The sequence below is a fragment of the Marmota monax genome, unplaced genomic scaffold (assembly GCF_021218885.2).
Source record: "Marmota monax isolate L192 unplaced genomic scaffold, Marmota_monax_Labrador192_F-V1.1 WCK01_AAM20220418_F8-fsc00102, whole genome shotgun sequence".
Taxonomy (NCBI): Eukaryota; Metazoa; Chordata; class Mammalia; order Rodentia; family Sciuridae; genus Marmota; species Marmota monax.
Window position 1 is genome coordinate 1,089,211 of NW_026692494.1, and position 19,957 is coordinate 1,109,167.

General features: G+C 54.4%; 1 protein-coding gene across 1 annotated transcript in view; it reads left to right on the forward strand.

Moving 5' to 3' along the window:
- The window catches only part of LOC124092289 (mucin-17-like), a gene marked incomplete at its 3' end in the record, with an annotated part of 31,652 nt that extends 11,721 nt beyond the window's left edge, over positions 1-19,931 (forward strand). The window contains exon 2 of the mRNA XM_058579299.1: positions 1,417-19,931. Within this exon, the coding sequence (XP_058435282.1) occupies positions 1,417-19,931 (18,515 nt within the window). The remainder of the gene's footprint in view (positions 1-1,416) is intronic.
- Between the last annotated feature and the right edge of the window lie 26 nt (positions 19,932-19,957).

A 19,957-nucleotide genomic window follows, 5' to 3' on the forward strand; every position in this document is an offset into this window, starting at 1 on the left:
GAGAGGACTCTGATCTCTCAGATCGTGGCAAGAGAAACCACCTGCTTTAAGACAGAGATGTGGATCACAATAGGACCAAATGTGGGCACTCCCTTCAGGACCTAGGCATAGCTTTCCACTGAGCAAAACAGCATGTACAGCAACACAAAAGAACCTTTCTCACATGTGCTCAAGAAAAAGGAGCCTTCAAGATGTCGTCTAAAAAGAATTCAGGCTGCAGTGTATCTCCTCTTGTGTACAGAGCATAGTTTCTTTATCCATTCATCCATTGATGGACACATAGGCTGATACCACATCCAGGCTGTTATGACTACTATTCAGCTTTTAAAAGAAGGACATTCTGGCATTTGCCAAAACACAGACAGATCTGGAGGACATTATGCTAAGTGAAATAGACACAGAGAGACAAATACCACATGGTTTCACTTACTTGTGGAATCTAAAAAATAAACTGATCAAACTAGAAAATACAATGGAGTGACCAGAGCCTGGGGGTGGGGAGAAGTTCAGCCAATCAGTATGAGTGGGCAGGTATCCCATGGATCGATTTTCTCCCCCAGAATCCAGGAAGCTGGCTCCTATCACTCCAGGAACTTGTAGAAGAGAAGTAACACATCAGCACTAGGTAGATGATGCAAGACCATTCAGAAGCCTGTGGGCAGGCGTCGGTGTGCATATGAGAGTGTGTTTGTGGGTTGGTGTGAAACTTCCCTGGAAATTACATTCATTCACAGTACAACTGTACTCTTCTGGTATCTATGAAAAACCGCTCTATTATGAATTTGAAGCTTTCGTATTCTTTTCTTCCTTTTAATTTTTTTTTCCTGAGGATTGAAACCAGGGTCACTTTACTGCTGAGCTACATACCTAAGCCTTTCATTCTTTTTTTTTTTTTTAATTTTGAGACACACTCTCGGTAAGTTAATGAGACTAAGACGAAACATGAAACATCTTCCTGCCTCAGCCTCCTGAGACTCTAGAATCACAGCCACCTGGCCAGCTCTGGCGCACCTTTTTTTACACTGTTGCATAATTAGAAACTTATCATACTCAGTAACTATTCAAGTATGTTTTGCAATATACTTAAAACATACTGGTATGGGCTATTAAAATAGAGACTTTAAGGAGCTAGATATAACACAAAAATATCTTTAAAACCATGGGATTAATTATTATTTTTGAAACATCTAGACATAGATGTATAATTACTGTATTACAACTGTGTTATCCAATACAATTATATTCAAGTCATGCTTAACTTTATGCAATTGGATAAGGCCAAAGGATATAATAAAAAGGGGGAATGAGGAGATACTGTAATCAACTAATTCTGCATGAAAATATGTGTGCGATTCCAAGGCAGTAATAATGCTCCTGTAAAGGTAATTTTATAACAATCTTGTAACATTTGTCAAGGACTGACACAGACAACTGCGAACAAGTCTATTGCAGACACCAGAAATGAGGCTACTTCATCCACAAGTCTTCAATCTTGGGATCCAAACAACTTGGCAAATACCCGGCGGACAACCAGTCTGTTCATAAAAACAGTGCTTCCTCCTGGGAACACAGGACAACACAGGACAACCTCACAGGATTCAAAAACATCCCATCACGTTCCCACTCCTGAAACAAATGCCCAGCTAACAGAAACTGGCTTAGTGCCAGTTACAAGTACAACAGAAAGACTGAAAAACAGCCCAGAGACAAAACTGACACAGCGCAGTGCGCCCACACCCCGGGATTCCAAAGAACCACACATGAGTGGGGCGTCCACTGTGACTACAAAGACAAGTGCAAAGACCCCAAGTTCTGGAGCAGATACCAAGACCAGGACTTCCGCAGGGGCACCTCTTTCCAAAGGAAGGGATGCAGAGACGACAGTTCCCACAGGGTCCCGGACACATTCACATACACCAACCACACACCTTGGGAACATGTCCTCTCACACGCCGTCCTTTGAAAGAAGCTCAACGGGAGAAGAAAGGAAAACCACAGGAGCTTTTGCAAAGGGGCTTCCAACCAAGGCCTCTTCTGCCCCCGCAGCTTCCACCCCAGGAAGATCCACATCCTCCTCACCTCGCTCTACAGCCAAAGGGGAAGGCACTATGTGGTCCCACACCAACGCAGAGTATGTCACCACCACAATTTCACATCGGAGGGCCACGGCAACCAGGGTGACGGAGTTACCCCAGGGCACAGTAACAAACACAAGCTCTGCACCTCCAGACACGGCGCAGACCAGCGTGGAAACGGCCGAGTCTCCACCAGAATCCCCTCCACCGCCCTCAGCTAGACCACAACCAACTACGACAAGCAGTGCGATCAAGAACATCTTCACTGTCACAGAAGAACATCAGACCTCAGAGGAGGCCTCTCCATCCACCACCACTCCTGGCCCATCCTCAACTAAGAGCGCACTATCTGGAAAACTAAAACACACGATGAGTTCTCTGGGAACGTCCGAGGTCGAATCTTCCAACCCTCCTACATCTCTCAACACGGGGGCACCCAGTACCTCGTCAGCTGGTTCTAGGGTCTCGGGCCACACCAACACCCAGCGAGGAAACATGCACACATTACGGACAAACTATCTGCCCATCACCAGCCAACATCCAAGGAACGAAGCCTGGGAAGAGACCAGCCGAAAAATTACCATGGCCACTCACACTGCACCCACGAGGCATGGTTCCAAAGACGCTGCAGAGATCACTGACTACAGCACCAAACCCGAACCCCAAGGACACTCCCTGGCCTCCCCAAGGTCAACGACAGCACCAGAAACCACTGAACACCAGGAAGTCATCACTAGGTCCCAGACACATTCACCCTCACCAAAGACCCCTCAGAGGAGCACTTCCACTCACCACCCAGAACCTGAGACAACCACACCTGTGACGGCGGGCAGCCCTGCAGGAACTCCAAAGGTGCCCGAACAGAGCATTTCAGGGGTCCTGCCCTCAGCAAAACAATCCACTCCATCCTCGCCTGGTTCTACGGTCCATGAAGAGGACACTCCGGAATCCAGAACCAACAAACAGGCTATCACGAGCCCCTTTCCCACCTCGACTGCCAGTGGGACGGTGATTTCCAATGACACACAGGGCATAGGACCTGAACCAACCTCTGCCCCTCCACACACAGCCCTCTCCAGCCAGGACACCACCAGGTCTCCACCAGAATCCTTTTCCTCACCCTCTGCTCCCTCACAAGCAACCATGGCCACCAATGCTCTCAAGAACCACTCCACTACCAAACACACACTTCCACACTCACAGAGGGACACTCCTCCCGCCACCTCTTCTGGAACGCAGGGCCCCAAAAGCAACCTCTCATGGACACAGAGCAGGCCTGCGGGTTCTCAGGGGACATCCCATAGCGTCTCCTCCCTTCCTCCTACAGCTCTCCACAGTGGGACAACCAGGTCCTCCACAACGAGCTCTTCGACCTCAATCCTCACCACCACCCTGCCAGGAACCACACAGGCATGGAGGACAGGCTCTCTGCCCATCACCAGCCCACACACCAGGACCAATGCACAGGATCACAACAGCCTGGCCACTTTCCAGGCTGCTCCCTCTCCACACACAACTCATGTGTCCACGGACACTGCGGTGACACCTGCAGGAACCAACACACCGGGAACCCAGGCACACTCCTCTGCCTCTCCACACTCACTTCATTCACAGGAGACCACAGCACAGTGGACAGTCAGCCCTGGGCCACAGACATTACCACACTCACACTCCACCCTTCTGGGGAGCACTTCCATTCACACTCCATTATCTCCAAGAAACCCACCTTTGCAGGAAAGCAGCCCTGCAGAATCCACAAAAGTGACACTGGTCAGTGCCTCCAAGACCCCTGGAGCCTCCTCCCGAGGAGAATCCACTCCCCCCTGCCCTGGGACTGCAGCCCCCATGTTCCTCACCACTGAGGACGATGTCCCTACCTTCCCCAACACAGACCCACAAGCTGTCAGCCAGGCAGTCTCCACTGGGGCTGCCAGTAAGACCATCATGCAGGAGGTGTCCAAGGACCTCACACCAAACACAAGCTCTGCACCTCCACAGAGCGCAATAACTGGCTTGGAAACTACCAGGTCTCAACCACAATCCCTTCCATCACCCTCCGCTGGCTCACAACCCACCATGACCACCATGGAATCCAAGATCCTTTCCACTGTCACAAACTCTCTTGCACACTCAGAGAAGGCCACCACTTCCAGCAGAACTTCTGGTCCAGTGCCACCTGAAAGCACCCTTTGTGAGAATCCAAGACACCCTGTAAGTTCTCTGGGGACGTCCTCTGATGGATCATCCCCTCCTATTACACCTCTCAACACTGGGTCACCCAGAACCTCCTCACCAGAACCTAGGTTCTCAGACCTCACCACCCCCCAGCCAGGAATCATGCAGACATCGAGGACAAGCTCTCCACCCATCTCCAGCCTGCTTGTGAGGACCACCACCCAGGCACAGAAGACCCTGGACACTGACCTGACCACTCACACTCCACCAACAAGTCAAGTTTCCACAGAAGAGGCAATGGCCAGTGAAGTGACCACATCTGGACCCCAAGAACAGTCCCCTGCCTCCACAGGGTCACATCCTTCACTCAAAAGCCCTACACAGTGGGAATTCATCACTGGGTCCCAGATGCCTTCACGCTCAGCAAACACCCCTCTGAGGAGCATTTCCTCTCACCCTCCAACACCTGACAGAACCTCACCTGTGATGACAAGCAGACCCCAAGGACCTCCAAAGGTCCCTCAAACCAGCGTTTCATGGGAACATACTGCTTCAACCCCAGAAAGATCCAGTCCCTACTCACCTGATTCTACAGTCCATAAAGAAGACACTACAGAATCCAGCACCAACACACAGTCTCTCACCAGCCCCCTTCCCACTTGGACTGGCAGTGGGACCTTGATTTCTAATGACACACAGGGCATAGGACCTGAACCAACCTCTGCCCCTCCACACACAGCCCTCTCCAGCCAGGACACCACCAGGTCTCCACCAGAATCCTTTTCCTCACCCTCTGCTCCCTCACAACCAACCACGGCCACCAATGCTCTCAAGGACCACTCCACTACCAAACACACACTTCCACACTCACAGAGGGACACTCCTCCCACCTCCTCCTCCGGAACTCTGTCCCCCAAAAGCAACCTCTCAAGGACACAGAGCAGGCCTCCTGGTTCTCAGGGGACATCCCATAGCGTCTCCTCCCCTCCTCCTACAGCTCTCCACAGTGGGACACCCAGGTCCTCCACAACGAGCTCTTCGACCTCAGTCCTCACCACAGTTCTGCCAGGAACCACACAGGCATGGAGGACAGGCTCCCCGCCCACCACCAGCCCACACACCAGGACCACTGCCCAGGATCACAACAGCCTGGCCACTTCCCGGGATGCTCCCACTCCACACACAACTCATGTGTCCACGAACACTGCGGTGACACCTGTAGGTGCCACCACAACGGCAACCCAAGCACACTCCTCTGCCTCTCCACACTCACTTCATTCACAGGAGACCACAGTACAGTGGACAGTCAGCCCAGGGCCACAGAAGTTTCCTCACTCACACTCCACCCTTCTGGGGAGCACTTCCTCTCACACTCCATTATCTCCAAGAAACCCACCTTTGCAGGAAAGCAGCCCTGCAGAATCCACAAAGGTGACCCTGGTCAGTTCCTCCAAGACCCTTGGATCCTCCTCCCCAAAACCATCCACTCCCCACTGGCCTGGGACTCCAGCCCCCATCTTCCTCACCACTGAAGACGATATTTCTACATCGTCACGAGGTCGAGAAGCATCCACTCCTTCCTCACCTGGGTCTCCAGCCCCCATGTTCCTCACCACTGAGGACGATATCCCTACCTTCCCCAACACAGTCCCACAAGCTGTCAGCCAGGCAGTCTCCACTGGGACTGGCAGTAGGACCATCATGCAGGAGGTGTCCAAGGACCTCACACCAAACACAAGCTCCTCACTTCCACAGAGGGCAATAACCAGCGTGGAAACCACCAGGTCTCAATCACAATCCCTTCCATCACCCTCCTCTGGGTCACAACCCACCATGAACACCACGGCATCCAAGATCCTTTCCACTGTCACAAACTCTCTTGCACCCTCAGAGAAGGCCACCACTTCCAGCAGAACTTCTGGTCCAGTGCCACCTGAAAGCACCCTTTTGGAGAATCCAAGACACCCTGTAAGTTCTCTGGGGACGTCCTCTGTTGGATCATCCCCTCCTATTACACCTCTCAACACTGGGTCACCCAGAACCTCCTCACCAGGACCTAGGTTCTCAGACCTCACCACCCCCCAGCCAGGAATCATGCAGACATCGAGGACAAGCTCTCCACCCATCTCCAGCCTCCATGTGAGGACCACCACCCAGGAACAGAAGACCCTGGACACTATCCTGACCACTCACACTCCACCAACAAGTCAAGTTTCCACAGAAGAGGCAGTGACCAGTGAAGTGACCACATCTGGACCCCAAGAACAGTCCCCTGCCTCCACAGGGTCACATCCTTCACTCAAAAGCCCTACACAGTGGGAATTCAGCACTGGGTCCCAGATGCCTTCAGGCTCAGCAAACACCCCTCTGAGGAGCATTTCCTCTCACCCTCCAACAACTGAGAGAACCTCACCTGTGATGACAAGCAGACCCCAAGGACCTCCAAAGGTCCCTCAAACCAGTATTTCATGGGCACATCCTGCTTCAACCCCAGAAGGACCCAGTCCCTATTCATCTGGTTCCACAGTCCATAAAGAAGACACTACACTATCCAGCACCAACACACAGTCTCTCACCAGCCCCCTTCCCACTTGGAGTGGCGGTTGGACAGTGATTTCTAATGACACACAGGGCATACGACCAGAACCAACCTCTGCCCCTCCACACACAGCCCTCTCCAGCCAGGAAACCACCAAGTCTCCACCAGAATCCTTTTCCTCCCCCTCTGCTCCCTCACAACCAACCATGTCCACCAATGCTCTCAAGAACCACTCCACTACCAAACACACACTTCCACACTCACAGAGGGACACTCCTCCCACCTCCTCTTCCGGAACTCTGTCCCCCAAAAGCAACCTCCTCTCAGGGACACAGAGCAGGCCTGAGGGTTCTCAAGGGACATCCAATAGTGTCTCCTCCCCTCCTCCTATAGCTCCCCAAACTGGGACAACCAGGTCCTCCACAATGATTTCTTCGACCTCAGTCCTCACCACAGTTCTGCCAGGAACCACACAGGTATGGAGGACAGGCTACCTACCCATCACCAGCCCACATCCCAGTACCTCTGCCCAGGATCATGACAGCCTGGCCACTTCCTGGGAGACTCCCACTCCACACACAACTCATGTGTCCACGAACACTGTGGTGACACCTGCAGCAACCAACACACTGGGAACCCAGGCACACTCCTCTGCCTCTCCACACTCACTTCCTGCACAGGAGACTGCTGCACAGTGGACAGTCAGCCCTGGGCCACAGACGATTCCTCAAACACACTCCACCCTTCTGGGGAGCACCTCCTCTCACACTCCATTATCTCCAAGAAACCCACCTTTGCAGGAAAGCAGCCCTGCAGAATCCACAAAGGTGACCCTGCTCAGTGCCTCCAAGACCCCTGGAGCCTCCTCCCCAAAACCATCCACTCCCCACTGGCCTGGGTCTCCAGCCCTTTTGTTCCTCACCAGTGAGGATGGGATCTCTCCATTGTCGGGAAGCCCAGAAGCATCCACTCCCTACCCACCTGGGTCTCCAACACCCATCTTCCTCACCACTGGGAACCATGACCACACCTTCTCCAACACAGGCACACAGCCTGTCAGCCAGGCAGTCTCCACTGGGACTGGCAGTAGGACCATCATCATGGAGGTGTCAAGAGACCTCACTCCCAACACAAGCTCTACACCTCCACAGAGCACTCTGATCAGTGTGGAAACCACCAGGTCTCAACCACAATCCCTGACTTCACCCTCCGCTGGGTCACAACCCACCATGACCAAGGTGGCATCTGAGAACCTTTCAAGTCTCTCAACGTCTCTTGCACCCTCAGAGAAGGCCACCTTTTCCAGCCACTCTTCTGGCTCAGTGCCACCTCAGAGCACCCAGTCTGTGAATCAAAGACAATCTGTGTTTTCTCTGGGGACATCCCATGTCAACACAGGGTCGCCTAGGACCTCCTCAGCAGGTCCTGGGTTCCCAGACCTCACCACCACTCAGCCAGGAATCATGCAGGCATCGAGGACAAGCTCACTACCCATCACCAGCCCGCAGGCCAGGACCACTGCCCAGGCACAGAAGACCCTGGACACTGACCGGACCACTAACACTACAACAACACGTCATGGTTCCACAGATGGGGAAGTGACTGGTGAAGTGACCACATCTGGATCCCAAGAACAGTCCCCTGCCTTCATAGGGTCACATCCATCACTCAAAACCACTGCACATCAGGTAATCTCCACTGGTTCCCAGAGGCTTTCAACCTCACCAAAGATGCCTCTGAGGAGGTCTTCCACTCACCCTCCAACAACTGAGAGAACCTCACCCGAGACGGCCAGCAGCCCTCAAACCAGCGCTTCAGGGGCACCTCCGGCTTCAGCCCAAGGTGGATCCACTGCCTCCTTGACTCGTTCTACACTCCATGAAGAGAACACTGTGGAACTCAGCACCAACACACAGTCACTCACCAGCCCCCTTCCCACGTGGACTGGCAGTGGGACGGTGATTTCTAATGACACACAGGGCATAGGACCTGAACCAACCTCTGCCCCTCCACACACAGCCCTCTCCAGCCAGGACACCACCAGGTCTCCACCGGAATCCTTTTCCTCACCCTCTGCTCCCTCACAAGCAACCATGGCCACCAATGCTCTCAAGAACCACTCCACTACCAAACACACACTTCCACACTCACAGAGGGACACTCCTCCCACCTCCTCTTCTGGAAATCTGGCCCCCAAAAGCAACCTCTCATGGACACAGAGCAGGCCTGCGGGTTCCCAGGGGACATCCCATAGCGTCTCCTCCCCTCTTCCTACAGCTCTCCACAGTGGGACACCCTGGTCCTCCACAATGATGTCTTCAACCTCAGTCCTCACCACAATCCTGCCAAGAACCACACAGGCATGGAGGGCAGGGTCTCCGCCCGTCACCAGCCCGCACACAAGGACCACTGCCCAGGATCACAACAGCCTGGCCACTTCCCGGGATGCTCCCACTCCACACACAACTCATGTGTCCACAAATACTGCGGTGACATATGTAGGTGCCACCACAATGGCAACCCAGGCACACTCCTCTGCCTCTTCACACTCACTTCCTTCACAGGAGACTGCTGCACAGTGGACAGTCAGCCCTGGGCCACAGAAGTTTCCACACTCACACTCCACCCTTCTGGGGAGCACTTCCACTCACACTCCATTATCTCCAAGATACCCACCTTTGCAAGAAAGCAGACCTGCAGAATCCACAAAGGTGACCCTGGTCAGTGTCTCCAAGACCCCTGGAGCCTCCTCCCCAAAACCATCCACTCCCTCCTGGCCTGGGACTCTAGACCCCATCTTCTTCACCACTGAAGACGATATTTCTACATCGTTACGAGGTCGAGAAGCATCCACTCCTTCCTCACCTGGGTCTCCAGCCCCCATGTTCCTCACCACTGAGGACGATGTCCCTACCTTCCCCAACACAGTCCCACAAGCTGTCAGCCAGGCAGTGTCCACTGGGACTGGCAGTAGGACCATCATGCAGGAGGTGTCCAAGGACCTCACACCAAACACAAGCTCTGCACCTCCACAGAGGGCAATAACCAGCGTAGAAACCACCAGGTCTCAACCACAATCCCTTCCATCACCATCCTCTGGGTCACAACCCACCATGAACACCACGGCATCCAAGATCCTTTCCAATGTCACAAAATCTCTTGCACCCTCAGAGAAGGCCACCACTTCCAGCAGAACTTCTGGTCCAGTGCCACCTGAAAGCACCCTTTCTGAGAATCCAAGACACCCTGTAAGTTCTCTGGGGACTTCCCCTGTTGGATCATCCCCTCCTATTACACCTCTCAACACTGGGTCACCCAGAACCTCCTCACCAGAACCTAGGTTCTCAGACCTCACAACCCCCCAGCCAGGAATCATGCAGACATCGAGGACAAGCTCTCCACCCATCTCCAGCCTGCATGTGAGGACCACCACCCAGGAACAGAAGACCCTGGACACTAACCTGACCACTCACACTCCACCAACAAGTCAATTTTCCACAGAAGAGGCAGTGACCAGTGAACAGACCACATCGGGACCCCAAGAACAGTCCCCTGCCTCCACAGGGTCACGTCCTTCACTCAAAAGCCCTACACAGTGGGAATTCAGCACTGGGTCCCAGATGCCTTCTCGCTCAACAAACACCCCTTTGAGGACCATTTCTTCTCCCCCTCCAACACCTGAGAGAACCTCACCTGTGATGACAAGCAGACCCCAAGGACCTCCAAAGGTCCCTCAAACCAGCGTTCCATGGGAACATCCTGCTTCAACCCCAGAAAGATCCCGTCCCTACTCACCTGATTCTACAGTCCATGAAGAAGACACTACAGAATCCAGCACCAACACACAGTCTCTCACCAGCCCCCTTCCCACGTGGACTGGCAGTGGGACCTTGATTTCTAATGACACACAGGGCATAGGACCTGAACCAACCTCTGCCCCTCCACACACAGCCCTCTCCAGCCAGGAAACCACCAGGTCTCCACCAGAATCCTTTTCCTCACCCTCTACTCCCTCACAACCAAACATGGCCACCAATGCTCTCAAGAACCACTCCACTACCAAACACACACTTCCACACTCACAGAGGGACACTCCTCCCACCATGTCTTCTGGAACTCTGTCCCCCAAAAACAACCTCTCAGGGTCACAGAGCAGGCGTGCAGGTTCTCAAGGGACATCCAATAGCGTCTCCTCCCCTCCTCTTACACCTCTCCACACTGGGACAACCAGGTCCTCCACAATGAGCTCTTTGACCTCATTCCTCACAACAGTTCTGCCAAGAACCACACAGGCATGGAGGACAGGCTATCTGCCCATCACCAGCCCACACATGAGCACCACTGCCCAGGATCACGACAGCCTGGCCACTTCCCGGACTATTCCCACTCCACACAGAACTCATGTGTCCACGGACACTGTGGTGACCCCGGCAAGTACCAACACACCGGGAACCCAGGCACACTCCTCTGCCTCTACACACTCACTTCCTTCACAGGAGACTGCTGCACAGTGGACACTCAGCCCTGGGCCACAGACATTTCTACACTCACACTCCACCATTCTTGGGAGCACGTCCACTCATACTCCATTATCTCCAAGAAACCCACCTTTGCAAGAAAGCAGCCCTGCAGAATCCACAAAGGTGACCCTGGTCAGTGCCTCCAAGACCCCTGGAGCCTCCTCCCCAAAACCATCCACTCCCCACTGGCCTGGGACTCCAGCCCCCATCTTCCTCACCACTGAAGACGATATTTCTACATCGTCACGAGGTCGAGAAGCATCCACTCCTTCCTCACCTGGGACTGCAGCCCCCATGTTCCTCACCACTGAGGACGATGTCCCTACCTTCCCCAACACAGTCCCACAAGCTGTCAGCCAGGCAGTGTCCACTGGGACTGGCAGTAGGACCATCATGCAGGAGGTGTCCAAGGACCTCACACCAAACACAAGCTCTGCACCTCCACAGAGGGCAATAACCAGCGTAGAAACCACCAGGTCTCAACCACAATCATTTCCATCACCCTCCACTGGGTCACAACCAACCATGACCACCACGGCATCCAAGATCCTTTCCACTGTCACAAAGTCTCTTGCAACCTCAGAGAAGGCCACCACTTCCAGCAGAACTTCTGGTCTAGTGCCACCTGAAAGCACCCTTTGTGAGAATCCAAGACACCCTGTAAGTTCTCTGGGGACGTCCTCTGTTGGATCATCCCCTCCTATTACACCTCTCAACACTGGGTCACCCAGAACCTCCTCACCAGAACCTAGGTTCTCAGACCTCACCACCCCCCAGCCAGGAATCATGCAGACATCGAGGACAAGCTCTCCACCCATCTCCAGCCTCCATGTGAGGACCACCACCCAGGCACAGAAGACCCTGGACACTGACCTGACCACTCACACTCCACCAACAAGTCAAGTTTCCACAGAAGAGGCAATGGCCAGTGAAGTGACCACATCTGGACCCCAAGAACAGTCCCCTGCCTCCACAGGGTCACATCCTTCACTCAAAAGCCCTACACAGTGGGAATTCAGCACTGGGTCCCAGATGCCTTCACGCTCAGCAAACACCCCTCTGAGGAGCATTTCCTCTCACCCTCCAACACCTGACAGAACCTCACCTGTGATGACAAGCAGACCCCAAGGACCTCCAAAGGTCCCTCAAACCAGCGTTTCATGGGAACATACTGCTTCAACCCCAGAAAGATCCAGTCCCTACTCACCTGATTCTACAGTCCATAAAGAAGACACTACAGAATCCAGCACCAACACACAGTCTCTCACCAGCGCCCTTCCCACTTGGACTGGCAGTGGGACCTTGATTTCTAATGACACACAGGGCATAGGACCTGAACCAACCTCTGCCCCTCCACACACAGCCCTCTCCAGCCAGGACACCACCAGGTCTCCACCAGAATCCTTTTCCTCACCCTCTGCTCCCTCACAACCAACCACGGCCACCAATGCTCTCAAGGACCACTCCACTACCAAACACACACTTCCACACTCACAGAGGGACACTCCTCCCACCTCCTCCTCCGGAACTCTGTCCCCCAAAAGCAACCTCTCAGGGACACAGAGCAGGCCTTCTGGTTCTCAGGGGACATCCCATAGCGTCTCCTCCCCTCCTCCTACAGCTCTCCACAGTGGGACACCCAGGTCCTCCACAACGAGCTCTTCGACCTCAGTCCTCACCACAGTTCTGCCAGGAACCACACAGGCATGGAGGACAGGCTCCCCGCCCACCACCAGCCCACACACCAGGACCACTGCCCAGGATCACAACAGCCTGGCCACTTCCCGGGATGCTCCCACTCCACACACAACTCATGTGTCCACGAACACTGTGGTGACACCTGTAGGTGCCACCACAACGGCAACACAGGCACACTCCTCTGCCTCTTCACACTCACTTCCTTCACAGGAGACTGCTGCACAGTGGACAGTCAGCCCTGGGCCACAGAAGTTTCCACACTCACACTCCACCCTTCTGGGGAGCACTTCCACTCACACTCCATTATCTCCAAGATACCCACCTTTGCAAGAAAGCAGACCTGCAGAATCCACAAAGGTGACCCTGGTCAGTGTCTCCAAGACCCCTGGAGCCTCCTCCCCAAAACCATCCACTCCCTCCTGGCCTGGGACTCTAGACCCCATCTTCTTCACCACTGAAGACGATATTTCTACGTCGTTACGAGGTCGAGAAGCATCCACTCCTTCCTCACCTGGGTCTCCAGCCCCCATGTTCCTCACCACTGAGGACGATGTCCCTACCTTCCCCAACACAGTCCCACAAGCTGTCAGCCAGGCAGTGTCCACTGGGACTGGCAGTAGGACCATCATGCAGGAGGTGTCCAAGGACCTCACACCAAACACAAGCTCTGCACCTCCACAGAGGGCAATAACCAGCGTAGAAACCACCAGGTCTCAACCACAATCCCTTCCATCACCCTCCTCTGGGTCACAACCCACCATGAACACCACGGCATCCAAGATCCTTTCCAATGTCACAAACTCTCTTGCACCCTCAGAGAAGGCCACCACTTCCAGCAGAACTTCTGGTCTAGTGCCACCTGAAAGCACCCTTTCTGAGAATCCAAGACACCCTGTAAGTTCTCTGGGGACTTCCCCTGTTGGATCATCCCCTCCTATTACACCTCTCAACACTGGGTCACCCAGAACCTCCTCACCAGAACCTAGGTTCTCAGACCTCACCACCCCCCAGCCAGGAATCATGCAGACATCGAGGACAAGCTCTCCACCCATCTCCAGCCTGCATGTGAGGACCACCACCCAGGAACAGAAGACCCTGGACACTAACCTGACCACTCACACTCCACCAACAAGTCAATTTTCCACAGAAGAGGCAGTGACCAGTGAACAGACCACATCTGGACCCCAAGAACAGTCCCCTGCCTCCACAGGGTCACGTCCTTCACTCAAAAGCCCTACACAGTGGGAATTCAGCACTGGGTCCCAGATGCCTTCACGCTCAACAAACACCCCTCTGAGGAGCATTTCCTCTCCCCCTCCAACACCTGAGAGAACCTCACCTGTGATGACAAGCAGACCCCAAGGACCTCCAAAGGTCCCTCAAACCAGCGTTCCATGGGAACATCCTGCTTCAACCCCAGAAAGATCCCGTCCCTACTCACCTGATTCTACAGTCCATGAAGAAGACACTACAGAATCCAGCACCAACACACAGTCTCTCACCAGCCCCCTTCCCACGTGGACTGGCAGTGGGACCTTGATTTCTAATGACACACAGGGCATAGGACCTGAACCAACCTCTGCCTCTCCACACACAGCCCTCTCCAGCCAGGACACCACCAGGTCTCCACCAGAATCCTTTTCCTCACCCTCTGCTCCCTCACAACCAACCATGGCCACCAATGCTCTCAAGAACCACTCCACTACCAAACACACACTTCCACACTCACAGAGGGACACTCCTCCCACCATGTCTTCTGGAACTCTGTCCCCCAAAAACAACCTCTCAGGGTCACAGAGCAGGCCTCCGGGTCCTCAAGGGACATCCAATAGTGTCTCCTCCCCTCCTCCTACACCTCTCCACACTGGGACAACCAGGTCCTCCACAATGAGCTCTTCGACCTCATTCCTCACAACAGTTCTGCCAAGAACCACACAGGCATGGAGGACAGGCTATCTGCCCATCACCAGCCCACACATGAGCACCACTGCCCAGGATCACGACAGCCTGGCCACTTCCCGGACTATTCCCACTCCACACAGAACTCATGTGTCCACGGACACTGTGGTGACCCCGGCAAGTACCAACACACCGGGAACCCAGGCACACTCCTCTGCCTCTACACACTCACTTCCTTCACAGGAGACTGCTGCACAGTGGACACTCAGCCCTGGGCCACAGAAGTTTCCACACTCACACTCCACCCTTCTGGGGAGCACTTCCACTCACACTCCATTATCTCCAAGAAACCCACCTTTGCAAGAAAGCAGCCCTGCAGAATCCACAAAGGTGACCCTGGTCAGTGTCTCCAAGACCCCTGGAGCCTCCTCCTCAAAACCATCCACTCCCTCCTGGCCTGGGACTCTAGACCCCATCTTCTTCACCACTGAAGACGATATTTCTACGTCGTTACGAGGTCGAGAAGCATCCACTCCTTCCTCACCTGGGTCTCCAGCCCCCATGTTCCTCACCACTGAGGACGATGTCCCTACCTTCCCCAACACAGTCCCACAAGCTGTCAGCCAGGCAGTCTCCACTGGGACTGGAAGTAGGACCATCATGCAGGAGGTGTCCAAGGACCTCACACCAAACACAAGCTCTGCACCTCCACAGAGGGCAATAACCAGCGTAGAAACCACCAGGTCTCAACCACAATCCCTTCCATCACCCTCCTCTGGGTCACAACCCACCATGAACACCACGGCATCCAAGATCCTTTCCAATGTCACAAACTCTCTTGCACCCTCAGAGAAGGCCACCACTTCCAGCAGAACTTCTGGTCTAGTGCCACCTGAAAGCACCCTTTCTGAGAATCCAAGACACCCTGTAAGTTCTCTGGGGACTTCCCCTGTTGGATCATCCCCTCCTATTACACCTCTCAACACTGGGTCACCCAGAACCTCCTCACCAGAACCTAGGTTCTCAGACCTCACCACCCCCCAGCCAGGAATCATGCAGACATCGAGGACAAGCTCTCCACCCATCTCCAGCCTGCATGTGAGGACCACCACCCGGGTACAGAAGACCCTGGACACTGACCTGACCACTCACACTCCACCAACAAGTCAAGTTTCCACAGAAGAGGCAATGGCCAGTGAAGTGACCACATCTGGACCCCAAGAACAGTCCCCTGCCTCCACAGGGTCACATCCTTCACTCAAAAGCCCTACACAGTGGGAATTCAGCACTGGGTCCCAGATGCCTTCACGCTCAACAAACACCCCTCTGAGGAGCATTTCCTCTCACCCTCCAACACCTGAGAGAACCTCACCTGTGATGACAAGCAGACCCCAAGGACCTCCAAAGGTCCCTCAAACCAGCGTTCCATGGGAACATCCTGCTTCAACCCCAGAAAGATCACGTCCCTACTCACCTGATTCTACAGTCCATGAAGAAGACACTACAGAATCCAGCACCAACACACAGTCTCTCACCAGCCCCCTTCCCACCTGGACTGGCGGTTGGACAGTGATTTCTAATGACACACAGGGCATAGGACCTGAACCAACCTCTGCCACTCCACACACAGCCCTCTCCAGCCAGGACACCACCAGGTCTCCACCAGAATCCTTTTCCTCACCCTCTGCTCCCTCACAACCAACCATGGCCACCAATGCTCTCAAGAACCACTCCACTACCAAACACACACTTCCACACTCACAGAGGGACACTCCTCCCACCTCCTCCTCCGGAACTCTGTCCCCCAAAAGCAACCTCCTCTCAGGGACACAGAGCAGGCCTGAGGGTTCTCAAGGGACATCCAATAGTGTCTCCTCCCCTCCTCCTACAGCTCCCCAAACTGGGACAACCAGGTCCTCCACAATGATTTCTTCGACCTCAGTCCTCACCACAGTTCTGCCAGGAACCACACAGGCATGGATGACAGGCTACCTACCCATCACCAGCCCACATTCCAATACCTCTGCCCAGGATCATGACAGCCTGGCCACTTCCTGGGAGGCTCCCACTCCACACACAACTCATGTGTCCACGAACACTGTGGTGACACCTGCAGCAACCAACACACTGGGAACCCAGGCACACTCCTCTGCCTCTCCACACTCACTTCATTCACAGGAGACTGCTGCACAGTGGACAGTCAGCCCTGGGCCACAGACGATTTCTCACTCGCACTCCACCCTTCTGGGGAGCACCTCCTCTCACACTCCATTATCTCCAAAAAACCCACCTTTGCAGGAAAGCAGCCCTGCAGAATCCACAAAGGTGACCCTGCTCAGTGCCTCCAAGACCCCTGGAGCCTCCTCCCCAAAACCATCCACTCCCCACTGGCCTGGGTCTCCAGCCCTTTTGTTCCTCACCAGTGAGGATGGGATCTCTCCATTGTCGGGAAGCCCAGAAGCATCCACTCCCTACCCACCTGGGTCTCCAACACCCATCTTCCTCACCACTGGGAACCATGACCACACCTTCTCCAACACAGGCACACAGCCTGTCAGCCAGGCAGTCTCCACTGGGACTGGCAGTAGGACCATCATCATGGAGGTGTCAAGGGACCTCACTCCCAACACAAGCTCTACACCTCCACAGAGCACTCTGATCAGTGTGGAAACCACCAGGTCTCAACCACAATCCCTGACTTCACCCTCCGCTGGGTCACAACCCACCATGACCACGGTGGCATCTGAGAACCTTTCAAGTCTCTCATCGTCTCTTGCACCCTCAGAGAAGGCCACCTTTTCCAGCCACTCTTCTGGCTCAGTGCCACCTCAGAGCACCCAGTCTGTGAATCAAAGACAATCTGTGTTTTCTCTGGGGACATCCCATGTCAACACAGGGTCGCCTAGGACCTCCTCAGCAGGTCCTGGGTTCCCAGACCTCACCACCACTCAGCCAGGAATCATGCAGGCATCGAGGACAAGCTCACTACCCATCACCAGCCCGCAGGCCAGGACCACTGCCCAGGCACAGAAGACCCTGGACACTGACCGGACCACTAACACTACAACAACACGTCATGGTTCCACAGATGGGGAAGTGACTGGTGAAGTGACCACATCTGGATCCCAAGAACAGTCCCCTGCCTTCATAGGGTCACGTCCATCACTCAAAACCACTGCACATCAGGTAATCTCCACTGGTTCCCAGAGGCTTTCAACCTCACCAAAGATGCCTCTGAGGAGGTCTTCCACTCACCCTCCAACAACTGAGAGAACCTCACCCGAGACGGCCAGCAGCCCTCAAACCAGCGCTTCAGGGGTACCTCCGGTTTCAGCCCAAGGTGGATCCACTGCCTCCTTGACTCGTTCTAGACTCCATGAAGAGAACACTGTGGAACTCAGCACCAACACACAGTCTCTCACCAGCCCCCTTCCCACGTGGATTGGCAGTGGGACGGTGATTTCTAATGACACACAGGGCATACGACCTGAACCAACCTCTGCCCCTCCAAACTCAGCCCTCTCCAGCCAGGAAACCACCAGGTCTCCACCACAATCCTTTTCCTCACCCTCTGCTCCCTCACAAGCAACCGTGTCCACTAATGCTTTCAAGAACCACTCCACTACCAAACACACACTTCCACACTCACAGAGGGACACTCCTCCCACCTCCTCTTCTGGAAATCTGGCCCCCAAAAGCAACCTCTCATGGAGACAGAGCAGGCCTGCGGGTTCCCAGGGGACATCCCATAGCGTCTCCTCCCCTCTTCCTACAGCTCTCCACATTGGGACACCCTGGTCCTCCACAATGATGTCTTCAAACTCAGTCCTCACCACAATCCTGCCAAGAACCACACAGGCATGGAGGGCAGGGTCTCCGCCCGTCACCAGCCCACACACAAGGACCACTGCCCAGGATCACAACAGCCTGGCCACTTCCCGGGATGCTCCCACTCCACACACAACTCATGTGTCCACAAATACTGCGGTGACATATGTAGGTGCCACCACAACGGCAACCCAGGCACACTCCTCTGCCTCTTCACACTCACTTCCTTCACAGGAGACTGCTGCACAGTGGACACTCAGCCCTGGGCCACAGAAGTTTCCACACTCACACTCCACCCTTCTGGGGAGCACTTCCACTCACACTCCATTATCTCCAAGAAACCCACCTTTGCAGGAAAGCAGCCCTGCAGAATCCACAAAGGTGACCCTGGTCAGTGTCTCCAAGACCCCTGGAGCCTCCTCCCCAAAACCATCCACTCCCTCCTGGCCTGGGACTCTAGACCCCATCTTCTTCACCACTGAAGACGATATTTCTACGTCGTTACGAGGTCGAGAAGCATCCACTCCTTCCTCACCTGGGTCTCCAGCCCCCATGTTCCTCACCACTGAGGACGATGTCCCTACCTTCCCCAACACAGTCCCACAAGCTGTCAGCCAGGCAGTGTCCACTGGGACTGGCAGTAGGACCATCATGCAGGAGGTGTCCAAGGACCTCACACCAAACACAAGCTCTGCACCTCCACAGAGGGCAATAACCAGCGTAGAAACCACCAGGTCTCAACCACAATCCCTTCCATCACCCTCCTCTGGGTCACAACCCACCATGAACACCACGGCATCCAAGATCCTTTCCAATGTCACAAACTCTCTTGCACCCTCAGAGAAGGCCACCACTTCCAGCAGAACTTCTGGTCTAGTGCCACCTGAAAGCACCCTTTCTGAGAATCCAAGACACCCTGTAAGTTCTCTGGGGACTTCCCCTGTTGGATCATCCCCTCCTATTACACCTCTCAACACTGGGTCACCCAGAACCTCCTCACCAGGACCTAGGTTCTCAGACCTCACCACCCCCCAGCCAGGAATCATGCAGACATCGAGGACAAGCTCTCCACCCATCTCCAGCCTCCATGTGAGGACCACCACCCAGGAACAGAAGACCCTGGACACTGACCTGACCACTCACACTCCACCAACAAGTCAATTTTCCACAGAAGAGGCAGTGACCAGTGAACAGACCACATCTGGACCCCAAGAACAATCCCC